Source organism: Bombus flavifrons, chromosome 5 (genome assembly GCF_040668555.2).
Source record: "Bombus flavifrons isolate JBK064 chromosome 5, iyBomFlav1_principal, whole genome shotgun sequence".
In the NCBI taxonomy this organism is placed as follows: domain Eukaryota; kingdom Metazoa; phylum Arthropoda; class Insecta; order Hymenoptera; family Apidae; genus Bombus; species Bombus flavifrons.
In genome coordinates this window covers 11,732,257-11,755,293 of record NC_138446.1, presented here as the reverse complement: position 1 = coordinate 11,755,293, position 23,037 = coordinate 11,732,257, and the positions used below count along the sequence as shown (strand labels likewise).

The following is a 23,037-nucleotide window of genomic DNA, read 5'->3' as shown; positions in this document are numbered from 1 at the left end:
AAAAACGGACGAGGCGAATCGACGAACGAATAGCGTGAGACGAAGAATGCCGAGCATCACGTGGGCGCGTCGGGATACAAAGACTAAGATGCGGGCAAAGGCCAGGCAATTACGCGGACAGAAGTAAGTACAGGTAGAGAAGATCGATCCGTTCTCAGAAGCTGAGGGTATCGGTTACAGCGTGAACAATGACTCTGTTGGTCGTCGGCCGTATTTGGAGTATCGGTGTCATTCTATACAATTCCTCTACCACCTGGGTCATCGAACAGTTGTTCGGTTATACCGGCGTTATTACCTCGAGCGGTCCAACGACACCTGTGTAGTCGGTGACGGGTTACGGCTCTCCGAAATACCCAACCGAGAGTACGATTTTCCCCGTTCGATGATTCTCGATGCTTCACGATGCTTCACGATGCTTCACGATGCTTCTTGATGCTTCCCGTCATGAACACGACAGTCGCTATACCGTAGCTACGCCACACGGACAAGAAAAAAAGAATCGGTCAGTGGAGATCGAACGTACATCGTTTGGAAAACACAGAGCGAAGGAAAGAAGAACGACAGGCCGTCGTTAGATTGGAACACCGTCGGTCGGCGAATAGCTCTCGGCAGGTGAGGAGTCGCTTTCTTTCCTTACGACCTGGCATAAATCAGACCTGCGCCAAGGAACTCGTTACGCTCGCTCACGCCCCGGCACCACCCGCGCTCTTAGCATTCGTAAATTTTCCTCGACGAAGAATACAGTCTTGATGCGACTCAGGCTCGCAAACAGTCGACTCTCGCTGAGCTTTGTAACCGATACCTTAAACCCATCCGCATTTTCCCTTGCACCTGTTCCACTCATCCTTCCTTCCTGCCGTCTATTCTAACGAATACCGATTTTCAAACTCGCCAGCGTTAGAAACCTAGCGCAATGTCCCTTGCCATTAGAACGAACCTGTTGCTTCGTAGCGGTCGAAGAATATTCGAACAGACCAGGAAACCGCGTGTCGAGAGTTTTTCGCGAGCGCCGTGACGCGACACCTCGAGCATGAGGAACGCGACGAACATAGGACGGGGGAGACGGGGCTAACGTTACAAACACGAAAACGTAGAGGATTCGGGGCACAGGGTGGAGGATGAGTTAGGTTGGCCGGGTGTGGATGCCGCGGTCCGTGCGGAGAATGCAAAACGATGAACGCGGTGTACGTATGTAGTCGACGACGATCGGTGCGACGGAGAGGCGTACGGCCAGGGTGAAGAGCGGCAGGGTGGACGGTGGCGACGAAGCGTGTGCCGGAGGAGAGTAGAGAAATAAAGGCAATGAATGATGCCGTGCGGCAGGTGCACGGTAGAACGTTTAACGAGTGGTTCGCTCCCAGACTCCGTGCACCTGTAACGCTTGGACCGGACGGATCGGCTCGCAACGAGACTCGTCTCCCTGTCTCCTCGTCGAATTCACGCACCTCGTTCCTCGTGTTCCTTTATTCGCGTTATTTAAAAGATTTCCAACGACGAATCTCGACGGATAGCGAATATTGATTAACGCGGAAAATTAAAGAAACTGGTTATAGCTTCGATCGTCTGTAATATCCATCGCTGGGAGGGCGAGCACCGCGATATTTCAACGATCGTAAGTCAGGAAGCTGCAGCCCTCCAGCTTCGGAACGTGAGAAATAAACGACGCCGCATACGCGCGAGATGAAATACGATCACGGCACGGCTATGCTCGGAGAAAAGCCGCTTAAGAATGCTCTCGGGCTCCATTGCCCTCCTATCCTCAGCCCCTTCTCACGCACACGTGTACGCAACCGACCAACGTCGCATCGTCTTTCTCTCTTTTCTTTTCTACCTTCTATATTCTATACTATACCGCAGCTCACTCATCCCATTCTCGATCGACCCACCTGTTGAGTTCCGGCAATGCTCTTTCCCTGCATTGCGTTCCGTCGCGACATAACTTTTTCGCTTTCCACCTCGATACCAACAAACCCCTGTTCCAATCGTCGAAACTCCGCGTTTTCCCATCTCCTTGTCTTGTTCTTGTCCTTAGTTTTTCTTGCGAATCTTCACTCTGCTACCGTCTACGTTCGCAACGTTCGCCGAGCAATTTCAGAAATCCTCCGCCTCTTCGCTTCGCTCTGAACCAATCGAGCGAGACCGTGTCTCGAACCTCGAGAAAGCGTTTAAAGGACGATTATCCGATCCGAGTTTTCGTCGATGTCCCTTCGGATTCGAACGGCTACGAATTACCACGCCAAGCCTTCCAAACCATGTGCATACACAGCAACTCGTAAATACGTGGACACCTTCGATCGATTTCTAATAACAGTACCTGCTTATGATCAAGATACACGTACGAGACAATGGCAAATTAAGACTAACACTGACGAACTTTTCCCGGAACTCCGTAGGAGCAACTGCACCTATCAAGGCCTTTCGAAAGCCATCGGGCTGCCGATGCCATAAATTTTGGTTTGCCGACGAGTTCTGTCACAGATGTGTGCAATGTGCAGTTTTGGTTGACAAATTCTAAGAGACGCGAACGTTACAGTTTCGAAGTTCCCAGGAACGCACGTGTAGCCGATGACCCGACGTCATAGTGCTCTACAGCGCGTGTAAGATGATAAGAATGCCCTGGAAGGATCTGGCCACGGAGTGGGGGAGGTGACGAACCTTCTGGCAAGAGGAATGAGTCGAACAGCTCAGCTCTTACCTCAGAACCTTGAAGGCATAAATAAAGTCATTTAAAGAAATTTATTCGTAACGTATATATCGTACGAAGCACAAATGGTTTAATTAAATGGTAAAAAAAAACAGAAAATTCGTCAGAGTGCTCATCAATTTTAAATATTATTGGCAGAATCACGGTAGCCTTTTTACCAATTTGCGAGAATCTTCCCTCCTATCGTACCTATAATTTGACACTCAGACGCGCTGAGAATAACGAACTCCTTAAAGAGTAAATCTGCCTCATAATGTTCGACGCTCGCAGATTCCAATTTCCTCGTTGCACACTAATTTTCAAGAGTAAATTTTATCATATCGCTCTTTATCGTTCAAAATTATCGATTAAAAGAATTCATCTGATTCTTAATTCAATGTTATCGTTTAATCGATGATTTTATCAATTTCATCTTATCATAAACGATCTTAGATCCTCTTATCTGTAATTTTGAAACAATATTAGCGGCACGCGTTTTGGATCGTCCTCAGCTATTAACGCTAAACCTACCAGCGCGGGCAAATTGACCGCTCTCGAACTTCTATACAAATTTAACCATATTTAAACGTTATTATATCGCTTCATAATTTCGGACTTTTCCTAAAACATGCATACGATATATTTTTCGGTATTTACTTTTAGTTTGCTCTTTTATTTTCTAAGAAAAATTTGTATTCTGCCTTGCGTACCGCGAGCGGTCAATATGACCGGCCGGCAAAATATTTCACTTATTCTTAAAATAAATGCAATCAGTGCAAAGAAAAGGCTATCTCAAGGTCAGACGACAAACAAAATCAGCAATAACAAATAATAACAGCTGTTACATCCGTAATTTTGTCATAAAACATAATCCATCCCTCGGTCAAGATGGCAACCGGCTGTCAAGACTCAAGCCCATAATAATCCTAAGGAACCGCCATAATATTTAGCATTTCTTACAGTCCATTGTTACAAACATTTTACAAGTTGAGAAATTTCCTAGGATTATTGCTCATTACTATAAAACACGAGAAAAGCGGGTTTTTCCCAACTCCACCCTCGAGTAACCGTTGGTGAAGAACGGCCAATACTCATCGATATTTTCGTACAAATATCGCTGTCACAGACCATATTCTTATTTACTATCGTCCTTTCGACCAGAATACATCTCAGTTTGTTAATCAATCAGTCTTAGTGTTAAACCTTTTAAATTTAGGGATACCTGATCGTCGACGTCTGCTGCTCGACCTATCCCTTGGACATAAAACACCAAATGGCTTAATAAACTGTCCCGAAATTTTAACGCAATTTGGTCTTCGGATTTCTCCGCTCTCTATTATACACTGTCCCCTTCTCTGGCAAGAATTTCACCCAACTCGCTGCGGGCAACATAATTGTATAACGTAATACATATAATAGGCTCATTACAGACGTAAATTCGTATTGCGACAAGATCAGCTTTTTCTCCTTTTCCAACACCTTCGGGCGTGTTCTACTTTCTCTACTTTCACGCTGATCGTTTTTTCTATCGCATCAATCGTTATATACCACAGAATGTACAGGCTGTAAACAGCAAACAAATAAGTAAATATTACATTCCGTCAAAAGTAAGCAGCAAGCGTTCACATAGCGTTTGAGCAATAACGTACGTGCACGCGTCGCTCGTACGGATTCCAAAGACGAACGAAAACCTTTGAATGTCTGTTCCGACAGAAACGGATACAGCGAATACGGCCCGATAGCTGATAAAAAATAAACGTCAACGTTATCGCCCCTTCGTCTTCGGCGATGATACTCCAGCGAAATTAGCTGTCCAGCTGCGACGGAGGTGTCAATTAACTCCGAGCTAAGATATCGAGTCAAAGTTTCGTGCGTTGAGGAGGATCGCGAAAAGAGAAGAAACGAAAGTCAAGCGAAATTGATCGAGAACGATGGAATCGACGTGCGGATGTCGAATGGGATCGATCGACCGATCGAGTCGAGTCGAGTCATCGACGGGACGAACACTCTCGTCTTCTCACGGTTGACAGCGGCAGGTGCGAAGAACCACGCGATCCTCGCGAAATAATTCGGCCTACCGATGACACGCGCGGCCCGACAGTGGCGTTCCTCGCTGCGTCCACGGCCACGGCTCGCAGAGCCGGAATGATCGCCACCTGCCTGCGCTCCACCCATCGACAACGATCCAGCGTAAATATTCCGAACCTTGACTCGCAGAGAAACTCGTTCGAATCGTGAGAAAGAGCCACTCATCGGAAATAACTCGGAGATAATCGAGCGAAACGATCGACGTTTCCAATCGAACGTTGTTCACGTTTTTCGTTTACTGTCTCCAGGTAGCCTTATACGTATACCGCGCACACGTGTATTCTATCTCTAAGGTGGAACGTTCTTTCGCGTAAGTGGTCTAATAATAAGTGTCCGAACAACGTAATGACGAATATAAGATTCGAATAACACGTACAAGTGGCCATTGGATAACTTCGTTGAAGTTAGTTCGTCTCGGAGTTACTTCTCGAAAAAATCGTGTTTGAAAATGAATGAAGCGTTCTTGAACGTAACTAATTATGCACTGGACAGCACGAAGTAATCAACGATCTTAAATCTAAATTCGGGACTGATCGGACCTGATCCTCCGATCGAAAAGGATCGTTTGCTTCGAGAGGCAAGAGGCGATCTATCGGTGGGGAACTCGTGTTATCGATTCTCGTATTCTAAATTCAGGCTAATTGGCAATGAAACGATAAAATCGCATCCCATCGGGTAAGGAATACCTCTGCGACGAAAGTTCTGTAGAAAATTAACCGTTCGACCGATCATAGAACAAGGTACGTTCGATATTGCCCATTAGTACGGTTTTTATCTATTTTCTCTCGTTGTTATCCGACAAAGTTTGAATTGGATTTTCAAGAACGTATACCGACCCAGGGATGAAAGACGTATTATATACATATACATATAAGTACGTATGTATATACGTATGTGGAAATCCATATGCGTTGGTCGTTCGCGCAATTACGCGCTTTTGTGATTCGAGTCAACGATACGGATTCGCAACAGGCGTAAAACGTGACTATCGACTGAGGGAATCAAGGGAGGAGGAAGACAAAACGAAACAGGACTGCGAGCGCATGCTTCGCGAACACGCGCATACATACAGCCACGAATAGACGGAGGGGGGATAAGAGAAAGAGAGAAAGAGGGATGAGCAAGGGGTAGGGAAGAGCAAGGACATATGGCAAAGCTTTAATAATTGAAGCTGACACTGGCGCAGATGGGAACGCAGCCGCACGGTCCGCCCATCAAATATTTAGAGATTATAAAGTACGCACACACGTACACACACATAAGCACCACACATGCTAGTATGACGTCGTTTATATGTTTCCTCGTAAACGCGTGTCCGCGTACGTACATCGCGAAACGAATAATCGCGAAAGTCGTCCAAACGAGTACATAAGCCGGTAAAGCTATTAAAATACGGACTTTCGATTTGCGATCGTTGCTTCATCGCGACGATTAAGAAGTAAGATTTATATCGTGTATTAGCGGTTAAGATGGACAGAATAAGCAAAGAAAAAGATAACGGAACAAGTTGTGGAAGAAATAACAAAGATTGGAAGATCCGATTAGAGGGCTGACGGAAATGATAGTTTTAGTAAAGAACCTCTAGCGTAGACTCTTAGTGCGTAGTATAGTAACTGGGTTAATGATAGCGTACGAATAAAGCGTAAGAAGGATAAGTGAGAAGATCGGACGTGGAAGCGTGCGGTTGGAAAAATTGCAACCAGGTCGTATTCCTCAGCCGCAAGGAGGACAAAATCAAATAAATTAGTATTGTTATTATTACTATGTATTAGCGTGCGACTGATAGTCGAGAAGCAAGAGCAACGGCAGGTGCATGCGCCGCTACTTACGACAGTGGGGATACTGACAAATCGCAACTCGCCCTCGGAAAAGAGAAGACCGTTGCCAAACTTGCCCGACAGGTTACTACCGCATACACGCGCGGAACGCCACCGTCGATCGTTTCTAAGGACCGCGTCAGCTCCACGGTGTTCGTCTTGCAATTCTTTCGAGCGATATACCCTCGTTCCGATTCGCACATCTCGCGATCGCATTCTTCCGACGAATACGTCGGACGACAGGGACAGGACGAAGTGTAGAAACAGGAGGAGAAGAAGAATTCGAACGATTGGAAAATAAGGGAAAGAGAGAAAGGATGAAACGTCGTTGCCGATGGTTCCTGACAGGTTCGGTAGGGCAGATCGAACGATAGAACTCGGTCGAATACGCTCGTCTCGCGAGGACGGCGGTCGGTGCCCTTGGGAATTTCCTTGGCCTTTTTCGTCACATCTGGTAGACACACGTATCCCGACAAATCGGATGGTCCGCCAGTTTCGTCGTCCTCTCTCTCTTTAATACCCTTAAGGCACCCCTATCCGCGCATATGTTTCGCAGATACCATACGAGCACGTTCGCACCAGGGGTTCCCTCGGTCCTTCTTCTCAAGACTCAACCTTTTCATGAAATCGTACCTACGTGAAAGCCTTCGAAACTTGTATGCCAACACGTGCTTACGAATGTGCCGAATCCGAATTTACGCAGGAAACAATCTTTTTTTTTCTATTTATTTATTTGAATTTTACAATTTGTCCAGTAGGACATTTGGTAAAATGTTATATGGAAACAATCGTTGGATCGAAAGGCAAATTTTATAACGATGCAACCGTAATCAGAGATGACTCGCACTTTGGATTTTCACGCGACGCGGCGAATCGTTTGTGTATCTTCTTAACGCTAGCGAACAATTCCGAACAATTTTGACGTAATTGCATTTTTCTAACGTTAGGAGTGTCTCTTATCGGTGTGCATCACTTTTTTCCTCGATCTCGCGTTAAACGTTTCTTTAGAGCATTATAACTCTTTTCGTTCGCGCGAAATGAAAATTCGAAGCATAAAAATTCGAGAATCGCAACGGGATCAAGGATCATCTGCGCGAGGCACCAAATCTCGAAAACGACGGAAGTTGTCGCACGATCGACGATCGCTCGTCGTAAAAACGATATCGTGGAGTAACGAGTGATTCGCGATAGAATGCGATTACTGGTTTACTCAGATCCGTTCGAGAACAGTTGCAACGCGTGATAGCGGCTACGGTATCTCTCGATTGGCACGCGTTATCAGGAGTATCGATCGCGCAACGATCGATTCGATTTCACGCGTTTCGTTACAACGTCGTCGAACAGCGAAGAACCCGACCAAAAGTTGCGATTAGCTGTGGTACCTACGTATACACGTACGGTTGAACGTACGGACGAATACCACCCGTGTCGAGCCGAAACAGGGATTAAGACCTCGCGGTTCAAACAGATGGCGAACATACGCCCGTATGACACATCCCGGTCATACCGAGCGTACCCTGCACGATAAAGGAGGAACTGGGATTTTTCGAGTCGTAAATGTCCGAACAACGGTAGAAACCCGAGACGACCTTCTGCCATTTTTGCCGATTACCCTCGTAAAAACCATTTGTTCGAACAGAAATAACAAGACGGCAACTGGTACCAAGAAGAAGTTGGAAAACAAAGATACGCCGAAACGATCTGAAAAGAGCAACCGAGAGAATCGTTTCGCCGCGCCGAAGATTCACGATTCGTGGTTAAACCGCCTCTCGTGACCATGTAACCACGGTTAGGCTCTATCAGACAGATTTCAAAAATGGAGCAAAGATAGGAAACGAAGAAGGAAAGGTAATACGTTTGAAAAACTGTAAGAATGGCAGATAGATAGGTAGGTGGGTGGGTGGGTAGGTAGGTAGGTAGGTAGGTAGATTGGTAGGCAGAAATAGGTAGGTAGGTAGATAGGTAGGTAGGTAGATGGGTAGGTAGGTAGGTAGGTAGGTAGGTAGGTACGTAGGTTTCCGCTAAACACTGAGGAGAGATTCTCGGTCGTAAACGGTGGCCGACAAACCGGAGTCTCGTAGGCTCGCGTTTCTTTCGCATGCGTAGCACCGCGACACCGGCGCGGCATTACGATCCGCCGCGGGTGGTTGACTCGAAATCGAGTCGACGATGTTTGAAACATTTGCGCGGCAACGAAAGATCGAGTGCGAGAGAGGAGGAAGGAATCGAAGGAGCGCAAAAGGAAAGGCACGAGACGGCCACGAGAAGGGAAGAAAGAGCGAGACCGGTGTGATGAGGTGAGGCATGGGGCAGAAAGGAGAGGAGAGGAGAGGAGAGGAGAGGCCGGGAAGAAAGATGGACGGCGCGGCATGGCGCGACACGACGCACGGAGAAACCGAGTCAAACTCTCGGCCGGCTGGCGCCGTTCTGTCGGCCCCCGCTGCCTCTTGCCGCCAACAATGCGCGCCGTACACCTCTTCCCCGTTTGTTTCGCCTGCCATCGTCACCAACGTCAGCGCCAACACCAGTACCTGTAGTACCGACACCAGCACCGTGACATCGCTGTTCCTACTAACACCATCGCTCATCGTCGTCCACGATAACGCTACTAGTGTGGGATACTCCTTATAGCGAGATGCTTGACCCCGTTGAATCGCAAACTGAATACCGTGCTCGAAACTCATCCGTGTCGTGTGATCCGATCGAGTTTCCAAGCGCGGCGAGACGATGCTTACTCGACTTTCGGGCGCCTCCGCGCGCCAGTATTGGTGCTAAAGTCGATACACGCGATACATTCTCGGACGGAGCAAAGTGGTGCGGAGGCTGAAAAAGGAACAACGTCCGGTGTATTGGTAGTGGTGATGGTATCCGTAGAATCGATGGTATCGATACCAGTGGTGGTGTGCAATGGAAATGGTAGTGGTAGTGGTAGTAGTGGTAGTAGTAATGTAGTAGTAGTAGTAGTAGTAGTAGTAGTGGTAGTGGTGGTAACGTTAGAGGCAGCAAAGTCACTGCAGGCAGGCCAGTTGGGACTCCATCGTACGCGCGTGAGATGAAAGAGGCTCGAACGCACGAGGAGAGTTAGTACGTCGTCGACCGCGCTCGAGTAAGGACGCGTTCTGCTATAGCAGTTGTCTTTTTCGGTTTTTGGACTCGAACCAACTTCGTACCAACGTACGCGAATAAAATCGTGATCGTGATTTTCTTTTTTCCTCCGTGATTTCGATATCTTTCGATGGTTGTTCGTAAGAACGCGACGAAATTTGAGAGCACAGACTCGTAGAAAGTGTTGGGAGAAGAGAAAGAAAGCGAAAGCGATAGCGGGAAAACTTAAGAAGGAAGAGAGAAGAAATTGTTGAAGCAACAAGGCGAGGGAAGAAAGACGCGAAGCGTGCAACGCGATTACGCGGTAACCCGTGTACCTATTCGCGGCACGTGCTCGTAGGATTCACTACAAAAAAAAAAAAAGTAGTGTATGAACGGGTGAAGTAATGCGCGTGTGGTGATCAAGAACAAAGAAGACGGTGCTCAACGCGCGCTCTAACGCGCCTTCGTGTCTCCAATTACCCACCAAAATGACCAATCACGTTGTGGAATCAGCCTCCGAATTGTCGGCTTTGATGAAAGGTGACTATCTCTTTCAAAATACAGCTTAATCCCGATGCAGCGTTCCCGCTGATTAACGCCGATCATTGACACGGTCCCTTTAACCCGTTGCGGGTTAACACTCGGTTTTATTCGCGCGATCTCTCGATCAATTTCACGATTTTTTAAATAAACTAATTTCAATTTCGTTTACGATCGTCCACGATCACGTAGAAATATCGATGCGAATATTTAAACTCCTCCAACTTGGTTTTCGTCGACGCTCCGATATTTATCATATCGTTCCGGATACTTAGCACGAGGAGGATCGTAAACGTTAACGCAATACGAATGTCGTTGTTATTGTGGTGGTCGTCGTTCGGTCGATTGATAGTCTGTCCGTGGTGGGAGTCGCGAAGAACGATAATTATCATTATGAACGGCGCCAGTCGTCTCCGAGCGAGAGATCGAGTGCCTGAGCACCAGCAGCACCGAGTCATGCGGCTGTGAAACCGACTTCGCGGAGAAGAAAGATTGTATAGCCTCGCTACAAGGGGAGCTGAGACAGAACGCGATCCGTGGAAAACGGTAAGACAGCGGAAGGGAGAAGTGACAGTCGATAGAAAAGGAGAATGCGAAAGAGAGATAGGGCGCGGCGGCGCCAGCGTGGGTTGGCTCACACGACTAGCAGGCGAATCGACTTGCACGAAACAAACGACCTCTTGACCAAACTTGAAACTTCTTACCGTCTAATCTCCCTGTACACTTCTGTTCCACGCTTCTCCGAACTTTACTTCTTCCCCCTGTACTTTTTTTATTTACTTCTTTCATCCTCCTTCCCACTCTATTTTTCATTCTACTCCTTTTTCTTTCTCTTTCCTTTCTCATTCTCTCGTATCGTCGCCGAAGCGTTCATCAACGTTTTGCCCTTTAAAAAGTCTTTCCTCCGCTCAGGTTAACGAACAATAATTACTCCTGGTGAATATTGCCGCCTATATGCGTGACCATAATGGGCGCTCACTCAGTAACACAAAAGAAGGTGTTTTATAACCGATCGAGTAACGTTTGCCCCGGGCTAACACCGACTATACGGAAAAAGGAAAAAAGAAAAAGAAAAGAATAACCGAGCGATCGTCTCCAAACGTTCAAACGAACAAACGTTTCATCGAGCCTAAATCGTAACGAAGTAATTCGCGTTTAAACGCGTTTACGAGATTAGCGACCGAAACGAAGATCTTTTATAGATGTGCCTTTGTAAATTACTGTTCGTTGTTTCTCTTGTAAAAAAGAATTCGTCCCTTCAATATCGTAGAAGATCGGTCAACGACAGGATTTCTTGAATTAAGACCGTCCCAAGAACGCGATTACCGGGCTAAACTCCACAGTCGTAAATTGTCGAGTGTAATCGATACCCTATTGTCCGTGGTTACAGGTACGCACAAGTAGAAAAGAAGAGAACCAATGCTACGGTAAACGTCTAACTTTCCACCCACCTGTGCGCAAAGTCGCACCTGCTACCTGAACCGGACCTCTTCCGTCCTCGGACCCGTTCCCCGCTTACTCTACCCTCGTTCCCGCGACCACCGATCTTTCCAGCCACCTTGTTGCTTACCGCTTACTATTTGCCACTACCAATTCCCTGAAAAGTCTCTCTCCGTTCTGTTTCTCCCACTTTTCTTCCATTTAATCTTTCTTCCCGATCCTCTGGATATCGTGTGTATATAGAAACTCACGCGGTCGAAAAACATTACGAAACGCCAGGGTGCAAAAGGATTCTGATCGACGACGATAGTAGTTCGCAGGCTACCTCTTAGAGAAAAAAAGAATCAGAGACTCGATAGCGCAGGATGCTTCTCGGAGCTCGATAACGCATCACGACTTCGAAGGATGTCGTCTGTCGTCGATCGTATCGTCGTATACGTTGCTGTCTATAAGTTATCGGACACTCGTTTATTTTAGGCAGAACGATCAGTGGAATTTAGAATGTAAATATTTTTCACATTACATAATCTGGTCATTTCACGCAAACGCTAAATACATGGAACTTACTTCATGGCATAGGATCGTGCATATTTTTGTGGAGGATGATCGGTCGTGTGGTAGTTTCAATGACGAGATTACTCGATGTTGAACCGTTAAATATATTTCAAATAATTATAAATACAGAGTCAACCGTAGATTGCTCGATACTGGTAGTTAAAAGAATGTTCGCTAAGACGCTCGGTAATAACTGATCCGCTAAAAACTGTGTATTGATCGCTAATAAAATTGCTCGATACTGAGACTGTGAAAACTGGTCCTCTTACGATCGCGTTCGTTTGTTTATACTGGTCGGGGGAAATTTTTAATTCGCCTTTGTTTGACGGTTGCGCGTAGCAGCGACATTGTTTTGCCGGAGATTCTTTATTATTACATTATGTATATCCTAATGATTTGAATACTCCGAGGCAAACCAACAACACGATTGGAATCGTCTTCTACCTCATGTGCCGCTACATTTTAATTCGACCGAATAGCTTACGGGTAAATAATGAAATTAATGAGAAAAGTCGCGTCTACGTTCTACCTATCATTTTGCTCAAGATAAGAGCAAGTGTTCGGCGACCAATGTATGGCAGTGCGCATACATACAGTGGCTGGAAAAAGTATTTGCACACCACTGTGTTTACTTTGTATATTGACGTTTGTATATTAATTTTTATATCAATCGGTAGCGTTTCCACGAAACTATAGGAATTTGATAGTATGAAGATGAAACGTGAAATCCGATAAGAATAACGCTTCGTTGGAAAGTTAGCATACGCGTGAATACTTCTTCCGGTCCCTGTAGGTACGGTATATTCCTCCAATAGAGATTCGGACGACTATTTGATATCGCAAACGTACTATCGATACCTTGGAATGTTTGTTGTCACGATTACCTTCGAGGATAGAGACTGGGTGTGAAGTAAACATTTGGATAATGCAGCTAGAAGGTAATCTCATGCTTATTTTGCAAAAACACGATGCAAGTAAAGTGCGAATCCTATTGAGAACGGAGCTGAATCAAACGATCGACTGAAAGAAGAAAGGAGAAAGAGGAGGAGGAGAAGGAGGAGGAGGAGGAGCCGTGGAAGAAAAGTGGTGAAGTCAAGTCGCAACGTTGACGCGGCGCCAACGCAATCGATTTAAACGTTGCTCTCGCAAAACCATCTGGCGACCGCAGTCTTCGCCTCTTTCTCTCCTTCTCCCTCCTCTCTCTCTCTCTCTCTCTCTCTCTCTCTCTCTCTGTGCATGTGTCAGAAGCAGCATCTTCTTACGAACAATATCCCATTTAAGTAGAGTGCAGATTTTTATGCAAATTCATACTTCTATAAACCTACTTAAACAAATTGAATCTAAGTAGATGTTTACTCCAGCCTGCGAGTATCATAGCAACTTTTGTTACGCTTCGCATATTTTCTATATTTTTCCACATTATGTGCAATTCGCGTATTTCTGTAATTTCAAATTTTCTACAAACGCATACATATTTACGGTCTATTAGGTCTATATTGCGCGAATCATTCAACGTGGCATTTATTGTCGGAATATCCTGTGTCTTCCGATTTGATTTGCGTTTCAAATTACTCGCTGTCGAAATAATTGACACTCTAGATATACACGTGGCTGATACGCGTTTGAATGTTCGTTAGCGCTTCTTCTCTCGATGCGACCACGGCGCTTATTTATAATCTCTGCAAAAGTTGGCGACGGTTTCTTCTCCGCCTTATTTCCAAAGAGCCGCGTCCACTAACGTTACGCTTCACTATTTCTAGGACGTTGGGTCGCGTCGCGAAGAAAGAAAACGACCAGCGCATCCACGAGATGAAACGACAGAGCTCTACGTACTACTTACTTACGTTCAACCATAAATTTCGAACAGCGACGCAATGAAATTTAGAATCATCGTCGCGTTCTCAACCCGATTTCTACCTTTAATCTTAACTTCGATTTCCCATTAGGATTACACGCGTTTTACATGTTTATAACGGCGCGTCGTCCAGGCTCGATCGTTTCTTACTTGTCGTCGATGTTCCCCGACGCATATTGATTTTCGTACGAATCGGCCGGCGAAATTCAGATGGAGAATGCAAAGCGAAGATACGCGAACGTTATAAAAGGAGAAGAAAGAGAAAAGGCGAAGGAGGATCGAAGGACGCGCGAATACGCGAAAAGGAGAAAAAGAGCGCCTGGCAAGGGAGTGTCGGTAGAGGGAAGAAACCGCGAAAGTATCACGCCATCACGTGGCTATCCGTTCGTACGTCCCTGACGAAAATATGATCGGAGATATCCAGTCTGCGGTTAACCGTACGCCTTCGCGCGAGTTTACACAGATGTCCAGATGTTATTTCGGTCTGTTTGAACAATTGCCGAACAAGACGACAAAGATGCATGGCGTAGTACGCGATATTCGCGAACGTAATTTAGGGGCAATCGTATGTCGTGCGTCGAACACCTCTTCCAGCATCGTCCCAAGTTCTGGCAGTAACTTATCATCTTTCCTCTCGTGTTTTCGACGTTTCGCTCGTAGAAGCAAAGTCTGTACGACGTCGACCCTGTGCTTCTTTCCTGTCGCATCTATCCATGCTACGTGATTTTAACGAAACTATGAGAAATTTAATTGTTTTCCGAGGTATTCGATTCCTATAGAAGAACGTGGATCCTGGTTTTTCGTATCAACTGTTTCATACGACATTGACACGCGGTAAGCAGCGATTTTGAACTATCTTCGTGGCACGAATAAGCTAATTACCAAATATGCGACACACCAGAATATGTATCATATAGTTTTGGTTTAAGAAAGAACATTGTTGTTTTCATTTGACAATCTACGGGAAAGGATGCGAGCACAAACAAACTGACAAAATAATAGGTATCGCGTGTTTTAAAAGTTCTTACGGCACATTTCCTTGAAAATCGTCGGCATAGAGCATGCAGAACCAATGGAGAGATGAAAAATCGCGACACGAACTTCCTACGACTATGTAGCGTTGGTTCATTGAAACTAGACAGATGCTTGATGTGAACGACAGAAAGAGCGAGAGAGAGAAGGAGAGAGCGGTAATCTTATCGTAACGATAAGTCCTTTAAAGACACGGTCGAACCGCCACCAGGTGTGCGCAAGCTGTTATCATCCAACACGCAGAGTGTTATCCTTGATGGAATCATCCAGGATAATCGTTCGTGTTTCCAACGCTCGTTAAAATATTCGGTAATTTGGTAATACGTTCACGCGCGTTAGTTTATGCTATCCGCTATTAAGCGTTTCGGAAGTTGGACCCAATCGCTTTGCCATTCTATCTTTTGTCATATCTTGGTTGTGAAGTATTATTTAACTATTAAGACACGACGTGAACATATATCGATGGAAAGTGGAAAATCGTGCGCGAATAGGAAACCACGAGTATCCGGTGAACGGAGGCAATCTTTTGTAGCATTTTCTCTTCCGCGTCATTTTATTCTTACGATGCGTAAATTAACAAAGACAATGCCGAACCAGAAGAGCAACGCGACGTAACGCGACTGGTATAACATACAACGTAGCTATCGATACATAGGTCGACGATTAAACGGTTTTTTATCGAAAAGGTGAAATATATAATGCAAATAGGTTGTCGAAAAAGTTCCTTTCGTTTTATAAGGAAATAATAAATAAACATTATTGCTACAAAATGGATCATATGTAATTCGATAAAATAACATAAAAGAAAAACATATCGCGTATCTATCATTTCCTTATAAAACGAAAGAAACTTCTCGGACAACCTAATACTTAAGTAAACGCACATAAAGCGGACACAGAGAACGAAACGAAACGAAAAGAGAAAAAGAACTTGCGCGTACTACGTCTAACGTTAAAAGAGCTGCCAATGTATACCGACTTGTACATACTGACTGACCGAATGACATACCGAACATGGAAATGCGTAGAATCGTCTTATTTCAGAGATTGGTAAAACTAGACTAGGCGAAAAGCGAGACGAGAAGAAATAAAATATGTCTCGCACGAGATATCACTAAATAGGAAAATCAACAATGTTCGTACTGCGAATCGTCGTTCAGATCTATTGGCAGAAAAAGATGGAGATCAAAGAATATTTATTCGCGGACTTTTGTCATTTTCTCTTGCAAGCAGTTTAAGACGGAAAATTAGAAGGCGTAGTCGGTCGGCGTAATTCAACCGCGAACTCTTGTGTAACTCTTACAAAATGTTGCTATCTGTTTTTCATTTCAGTCGGTGTGATGTCCAGCTCCGACAAGGATGCCGGCTTCTGTAGCGGCGGTGACGAGGACGACATATCCGACCTACGCTCGCCAAGCGCCTCGGAGGATAGCCTAGAAGTGCAAGTAACGCCGATATCGTTGAAAAATAAAAGAAAGTTGGCGGAACCACGGAAAATTCACGAACCAAACCCAGCCCCGTTGAAGAAACGAAGGTTCCAACGGATCGAGGAAGAGATCGTACCGGACGAGGAGTCGACCAGAACGCTTCGATCACCGAGCCCGTTTCGACCATGGAGCTATACCAGCAGCAAGAGCATCGATGCGAAACTTTCTTTACCGATTACAACCGCAGAGAGATCTACGGCTAACCAACCAACAACCTGTGTTTTTTCCTTGCTAACGAACGTGCCATCGCCAACGATTCACGTTTCAAATCGAATCAACCATCATCATCATCATCATCACCATCACCATCATCATCGACACCGACACCACCAACGTTATTGTCAAACCAACGACCGTGATCGCGGCAACGGTAACGACAACGTTCGACAAGGTAATTCGGATCGTAGCCACGATTCCGACGACGGTGATACGTGCGAAGACACCAAAGAATCGCAAAGTCGGGACAGTTCACCCAGCGGAGTACGACAGTCGACGCAAACGCGTACACCTCGAGCTGAGAAGCGAGAACTATCTCGTCAAAAATTTGACAACGCTACCACCTCGTGTGCAATTTCTACGTCCGATACAGCCATAGCATCATCGCCTGTGACACTGTCTCCGATCGCGCATCCCAGACTACAAGAGGAACCTCTGTCACTCGTGTTGAGAGGCGATGTAACCGCCAGAGTACCGTCGCATCCAGCGGTAAACGGTAACTACGAGAAAACCTGCTCGTATCCCGTAGAACGTACGAACGTTTTGACTGCTTCGTCATTGTCTTCGTCTCTGTTATCGTCGTCGTCGTCGTCGTCGTCGTCGTCGTCATCTTCGTCGTTGTCCTCAACGTCGTCTTCGTCTTCTACCTCCTCTTCTTCGTCGTTATCATCGGCATCGTCCTCGTCGTCGTCGTCGGCTTCGTCGTCTTCGTCTCAGTCGTCTCACCATCAACAAATTCATCGATCCTGCTCGAGCAACGGTAATTCTTGCTCGACGACAGGGACAACGGCCGCAATGATAACAGCGGTGGTAAGCACACCGACGACTACGATGACGAACGTGCAGAGTAGTCAGACGAGGCAACATCCAACAGCGGGGCAACAGAGAAACTATAAAAACATGACACGCGAAAGGAGAATAGAAGCAAACGCCAGAGAACGGACAAGGGTGCATACTATAAGCGCTGCATTCGATACGCTTAGGCGTGCTATTCCCGCGTATTCCCACAATCAAAAGCTGTCGAAGCTATCCGTGTTAAGGATCGCGTGTAGTTACATCATGACGCTGGGGAAAATCGTCGATACTGCGGAAGGCGAGACGACCAACGGCGCCTCGTTGGGAGCTTGCGTGGATCTTGTATCTAAAACTATTCAGACAGAGGGCAAGCTTAGAAAGAGAAAAGAAGACTGAGCTCCACGTACGCTTTGAAGTTCGAAAACATACGCAAGACAATATGTATGTATATTATTGTATATGTATACGTATAACGAACGTTGACCATCAACGAACCCACCGATCGTTAAAAATTCAAATGACGATAGTAGATGACTAAATACCCTTCGGCGAAGAAATTCCTTTCTCGTCCGTCGAATCAGCAATTCGATGAAATCGTTTTGATTTCGGATGCAAACTTCTTCGTTTGTTCGTTCGAGTCGTGAATCATCGATGGTTAGCCGATAAACGATAACAATGATGGTAGTAACGGATAAGTAGTGAATAATATGTATAGTAGAACCGATTGCGGAAAGCAAGAATACGCGATCCCGAATCGAGAGTCGGGCGTGAAACGTCGAAGCGAGGCGTATAATAAAACGTTGCGCAGCATAAAAATAGCTTTTCACGTTATTTCGACAAAACGCGCATTTACGATGCGAACAATGCGTGTGCGTTTCGATGGAGCGCGTGAAATCGTACAATTTTACGTTGTAAGACTACCACGAGCCTGTGCACACGTTCGTATTTACTACTTCTATCGAGATTCGAATAAATAAAACGAGAAACAAACGTAAACAAATTTTTGCCAATTTATTGATAAAAAAGACAGACACTCCTCGTCCTTCGTATCCCTAATGGTGGGAGATGGCTAGACTGTATGTATTAATGCAAATTCATATTTTTACGAATATGATTAAAAAACCAGAATTCGGATAAAAAACTGTTTTGTCTATAAAACATTATAAAGGCACTATGCTTTGAATATTTCGTATATTTTTGCATATTACGTACGGTTTTGCATCTCCAAATTTTCCATAGAAAATGTTACATAGAAATCCACAGTTTAGATATTGCGGTAAAAACGCGTCGTGATTTGGTCTACTGTGATTTTCTCTGAATGATACGCGTTTCCGCAAACAAATCCATCGACCGATCGCAATATCTGCTTCTAAGAAATCGTGTACGTTATCGATGCCACGCATTGACAAAAGTGCACGCGTATAGATCACGGAATCCCGCACATAGTTGCAGTCTAATAGACGTACGACGATTCGATATTGGATACCAAAGCGAAAACCCAAACGGAATGCGAGAAACGTTAGCACTTATCGCGCGCGTTTATAAGTCCAAGGCTAAAAAAACGGACCATGATGTAAGTACATGCACGCTGTGCCAACGTCCGACATCGTTCATCGTGTATGCAACATATACTTCCGATACACGAAGGAATCGTACACGCGCACCTGCTAAGAAACAGAGGCAGCTGCATTTTATCATTTCACGAGTTTCGCTTAATTTTTGGAGGTTACACGAGGCGAATAATAATCACTCGCGCTGTTCTTGTTACACGTGCGATGTGTAAAAAAAAAAAGAAAAGAATACGCGAACGATGAAATCGGTGACAGGACAGAATTGCTTCTTTCTATTGCTCTTACATTCCTATTATCTATCTTTCCTGTCGAATAACGGCGAATCATACGTTGACATCAAAACGTCGATTTTACCGATTCGTTTAATATCTCGATTTGAATAATTGAGGTGTAAACACGTATTTAGTTGTTAATCGTGAATCATGAATCATGAATCCGTGAATGGTCCGGTCAATCGTGGTAGCGAGACACGTCATAGCTCATGGGCATAAGATCGAAAAACGAAAGGAGTCGCGGAATTTAGGTAGAGAAAGAGGAAGAAAAGGGAAGAAAGAGAGCGGCGAACATATACGTAAAGCAAGATTAACGAGGCGAAATACTGTCTGGTGGGAGGTTGCCAGAGCGTTGGCGCCAGCTGACCACCGTCGCGTCGTCGGACGACCTACGCGAATGTGTACGCGTGTACACTACTACCACGGACCACCGTTCCGCTTCTCTCAACGACTCAGCCGACTTCTTCGGAGATGACGCGCGCACGCGCGCGCATATTCGCTAATCACCTTATTCTTACTTCCTATTTTTCTTCGCGTTTCTTAATTACGTTGCCAGATTTTTTCTTAAGATGGCTGTCAATGAGAATTCTGATAGCTTCGATCATCGAGTATTATCCGAAACATCTGTTCCAACTACACATACACACACACATATATTATTAGTTTTGCAATTCGCAACATCGCGACAGCACTCTTCGAAATCTTGTCCAAGTTTCTGCGTTCATAGAAATCACCTGTATTTACTAACGTGCTTGCGAATTTAGCGACCATCGCTACGGCTACGTTTGTATATACACGCATACATTGGAACGAACGTAAGCATAAACGCGCAACAAACAAATGGCGTAAATAGCGCGTGACAGGATATCGATATCTGCTCTGTTTAATTAACGCAACATCAACTACGTCAGCAGTCCCAGAAATTGCACGAGATCGCTAAAATGTATGACTACCACCCCGTTAGATGCGAATGTTCATCACGATTCCAAGTAATTCGTCTTTCCGCTTGACGATATATCGTCGTGTTACGCATTTAAACCTTCCAATCGGTGGCAATCATCTAATCTCGTTCCTCCCACATTCTCCTTTACTAAACTAGTACCCCGAATGTATTACTCGGAAAAATAGTGTAACAGAAGGAACAGGCAAAAAATCAAACGGGAGGAATAGGAAAAACTATAGACGAAGAAGACAAGTGTAAAGTTCAAACTGTCGATCGAAAAGTAATAATCGATTACAGAAACAGGTTAGAAGTTAGAACCGATTAGAAGCGAGAGCGGGTCACAACTTGTTTGCTATCTGGCTCTGTCTATTGGCCGCGAGCATCCAGTGCATGCGTGTCTGTTCACGTATATGTATATGTATATACTTCTTGTATAGTCGGTGCGAGAGTGATTTTGTATATAGGATGCGACAATGTGGCGCCAAGCTCTCGCAGCCAAGCCAGTTTCTACTATATACGCATACACATACATAAATACATATACATACCACTCTTTCGCTCTGATCTGTGCGCAGACGATGCGACTATGCAGGGTGTTTAAGACGCGACCAGTCAACCAGTTGTTTCGCGTCTTCGGCAAAAACATGATGAACACAACCACCGAACACTCTTTTTTCCACACGTACACCACTTGACACACGACGGCATATCTTTTATTCCCATCGATCCTTCCATGCTTTCCATCTATACATTTACTTACCAAATCACTATAAACATCGATTCACATAATCGTTATCAATATCGTTATTCTTTAGCGAAGCTGTTCATTCATATTCGATCGAAGATCAAACGATTCAATCGATCGAGTCACGTGTGTTCTTCCAACACAATGTTTATCGAACAAGTGCAAACGAACGATCGAGCGAATTTTTTAAATTCAAAATAGAAAGTACCGCTACTATGTTGTAATATACAATTAGCGATATAAAGTGTGTATCCGTACACGAACGTAACGCACAACATTGAGTGTGTGGAAACGACGCTATATTTTCCCAAAATACAATTTTAAATTATATACTAACGATATCTGGTGGTGACGGAAGAAAACTGCGACTGGTTTATCGATATACGTATGTCGATTATATGAAATTTGTCGAAACTAGCTCCCTCTTCAACGTCTTCATGGCAACGATTGGCATTGTAAATTGTAAACGATGTTGATATTACTACATATCTGTAATACATCTTTCAAGTGCATCACTCGAATGCCAAAGCGAACTGTGTCAAGAAATATTGCAAATTTTCTCTACGACAGAATACCTCTATGAGATATTTTGTCCATCGTAGTTTATAAAATGAGTAAGCGATACACATTATTATTGTTAGCGATTGTATACACGTTCAAATGATAACATGATCCGTTAGGTTCACAAAATAGCAGAAGGGTTAGGTCACAACAGATTTTATCGCAACCGGTCCTCAAAAAACAACGTACGGACGATACTACTGGTATTTTCCTTTCTCAGCCTACTGCAAGTACAAGTGCAAACATACCTCTATCAAATACCTCTCCTAGTTGCGTGATTTCCGAAGATGACGATCAACTTGTTAATAGCGTAATACAATATCTTCTTATATTGGACGGAGGAAAACAAATTGTCAATAAAACTCGTATAATAAAAAATGTTTTTGGAAATCGAGGAAGACGTTTTCTTCCAGTAATGAGCAAAGCAAAAAGTTTGTTATCAAAGGTACAAGTAAAACTATGACTTCCTGTTGTAATCAAAGTTTTAAATATATCCATGTGTTTATAGGTGTTTGGTTATGAACTGGTAGAACTCGAAGGTAACAAATATATGCTAGTAAATAAAATAAAGAATGAATTACCACATATTTGTCCTCTTGGATCCGAAGGTAGTCAACAAGTATTGTTATTTATAGTGCTTACTCACATCTTCATGCTTCAAAACTCCTGTAGCGAAGGTAGTAATGCCATGTGAAATATATAATGTTGTTTGAGAATGATTCTAATTTCTAATTATGTTCTTCAAATTATTTCAGAGTCTTTGTCGAATTTTCTTGCAAATTTAGATATTCCTTATGCAGATAACAATCAACATGTTTACTTTGGTAATGTCAAGTACTTGATAAACGAGGTAAGATATACAGTCTGAAAAATGGAGGCAAGTTAGAAAAATTATAAATCTAGTGTGAAATAGCTATTGAGGTGAAATTAATTCGCTGACAGGTTTTTGTTGCTCAAAAATACCTTGACAAAATAACTATGGAAACGATAAATTTAACTAAGATAGAGTTTAAATGGGGTCCTCGTGCAGAGCATGAATTTTCTCAACGTGCTGCTTTGGAATTCATGTCTGAGGTGAGAACATGTTTTAAATTCAATTTAAACATACATAGTCTTTTCAATGATAAAAGTTGTGTGTCTATAACAGGTATACAATGGACGTCCAATAAAAAGCTGGCAATTGCAATTTCAAGCTTTAACTGCTCAAGAAAAATTAGGTAGATAAATTTCACGGACGTATCATTGCAAATGTGATAAAGAGGAACAGATTGCCATATTTTAAATAATAATCTATTTATAAAATGTACTTTTTTCAAATATAAAGATTACCTACAAATGAATTTTGCTTGT

General features: G+C 44.3%; 2 protein-coding genes across 5 annotated transcripts; both read left to right on the top strand.

Annotated features, from left to right (window-relative positions):
- The first annotated feature begins 12 nt into the window (after positions 1-12).
- Positions 13-18,595, top strand: net (atonal bHLH transcription factor 8-like protein net). 4 transcript variants are annotated; one of them, XM_069112421.1, is made up of 2 exons: positions 13-123; positions 16,430-18,595. In XM_069112421.1, the coding sequence occupies exon 2, from the start codon at positions 16,438-16,440 to the stop codon at positions 17,989-17,991; it is 1,554 nt and encodes a 517-aa protein (XP_068968522.1). In that variant the 5' UTR covers positions 13-123; positions 16,430-16,437; the 3' UTR covers positions 17,992-18,595. The 4 variants fall into 4 exon arrangements, with proteins under 4 accessions (XP_068968522.1, XP_068968523.1, XP_068968520.1 ...); XM_069112422.1 differs by lacking the exon at positions 13-123 and adding an exon at positions 281-612; XM_069112419.1 differs by lacking the exon at positions 13-123 and adding an exon at positions 8,941-10,215.
- A 2,956-nt stretch (positions 18,596-21,551) lies between these two features.
- LOC138179555 (necdin, MAGE family member) lies at positions 21,552-23,027 on the top strand. Its single transcript, XM_069112445.1, has 6 exons — positions 21,552-21,740; positions 21,807-22,132; positions 22,196-22,364; positions 22,443-22,537; positions 22,630-22,761; positions 22,835-23,027. The coding sequence occupies exons 1-6, from the start codon at positions 21,737-21,739 to the stop codon at positions 22,910-22,912; spliced, it is 804 nt and encodes a 267-aa protein (XP_068968546.1). The 5' UTR covers positions 21,552-21,736; the 3' UTR covers positions 22,913-23,027.
- Positions 23,028-23,037: the final 10 nt, after the last annotated feature.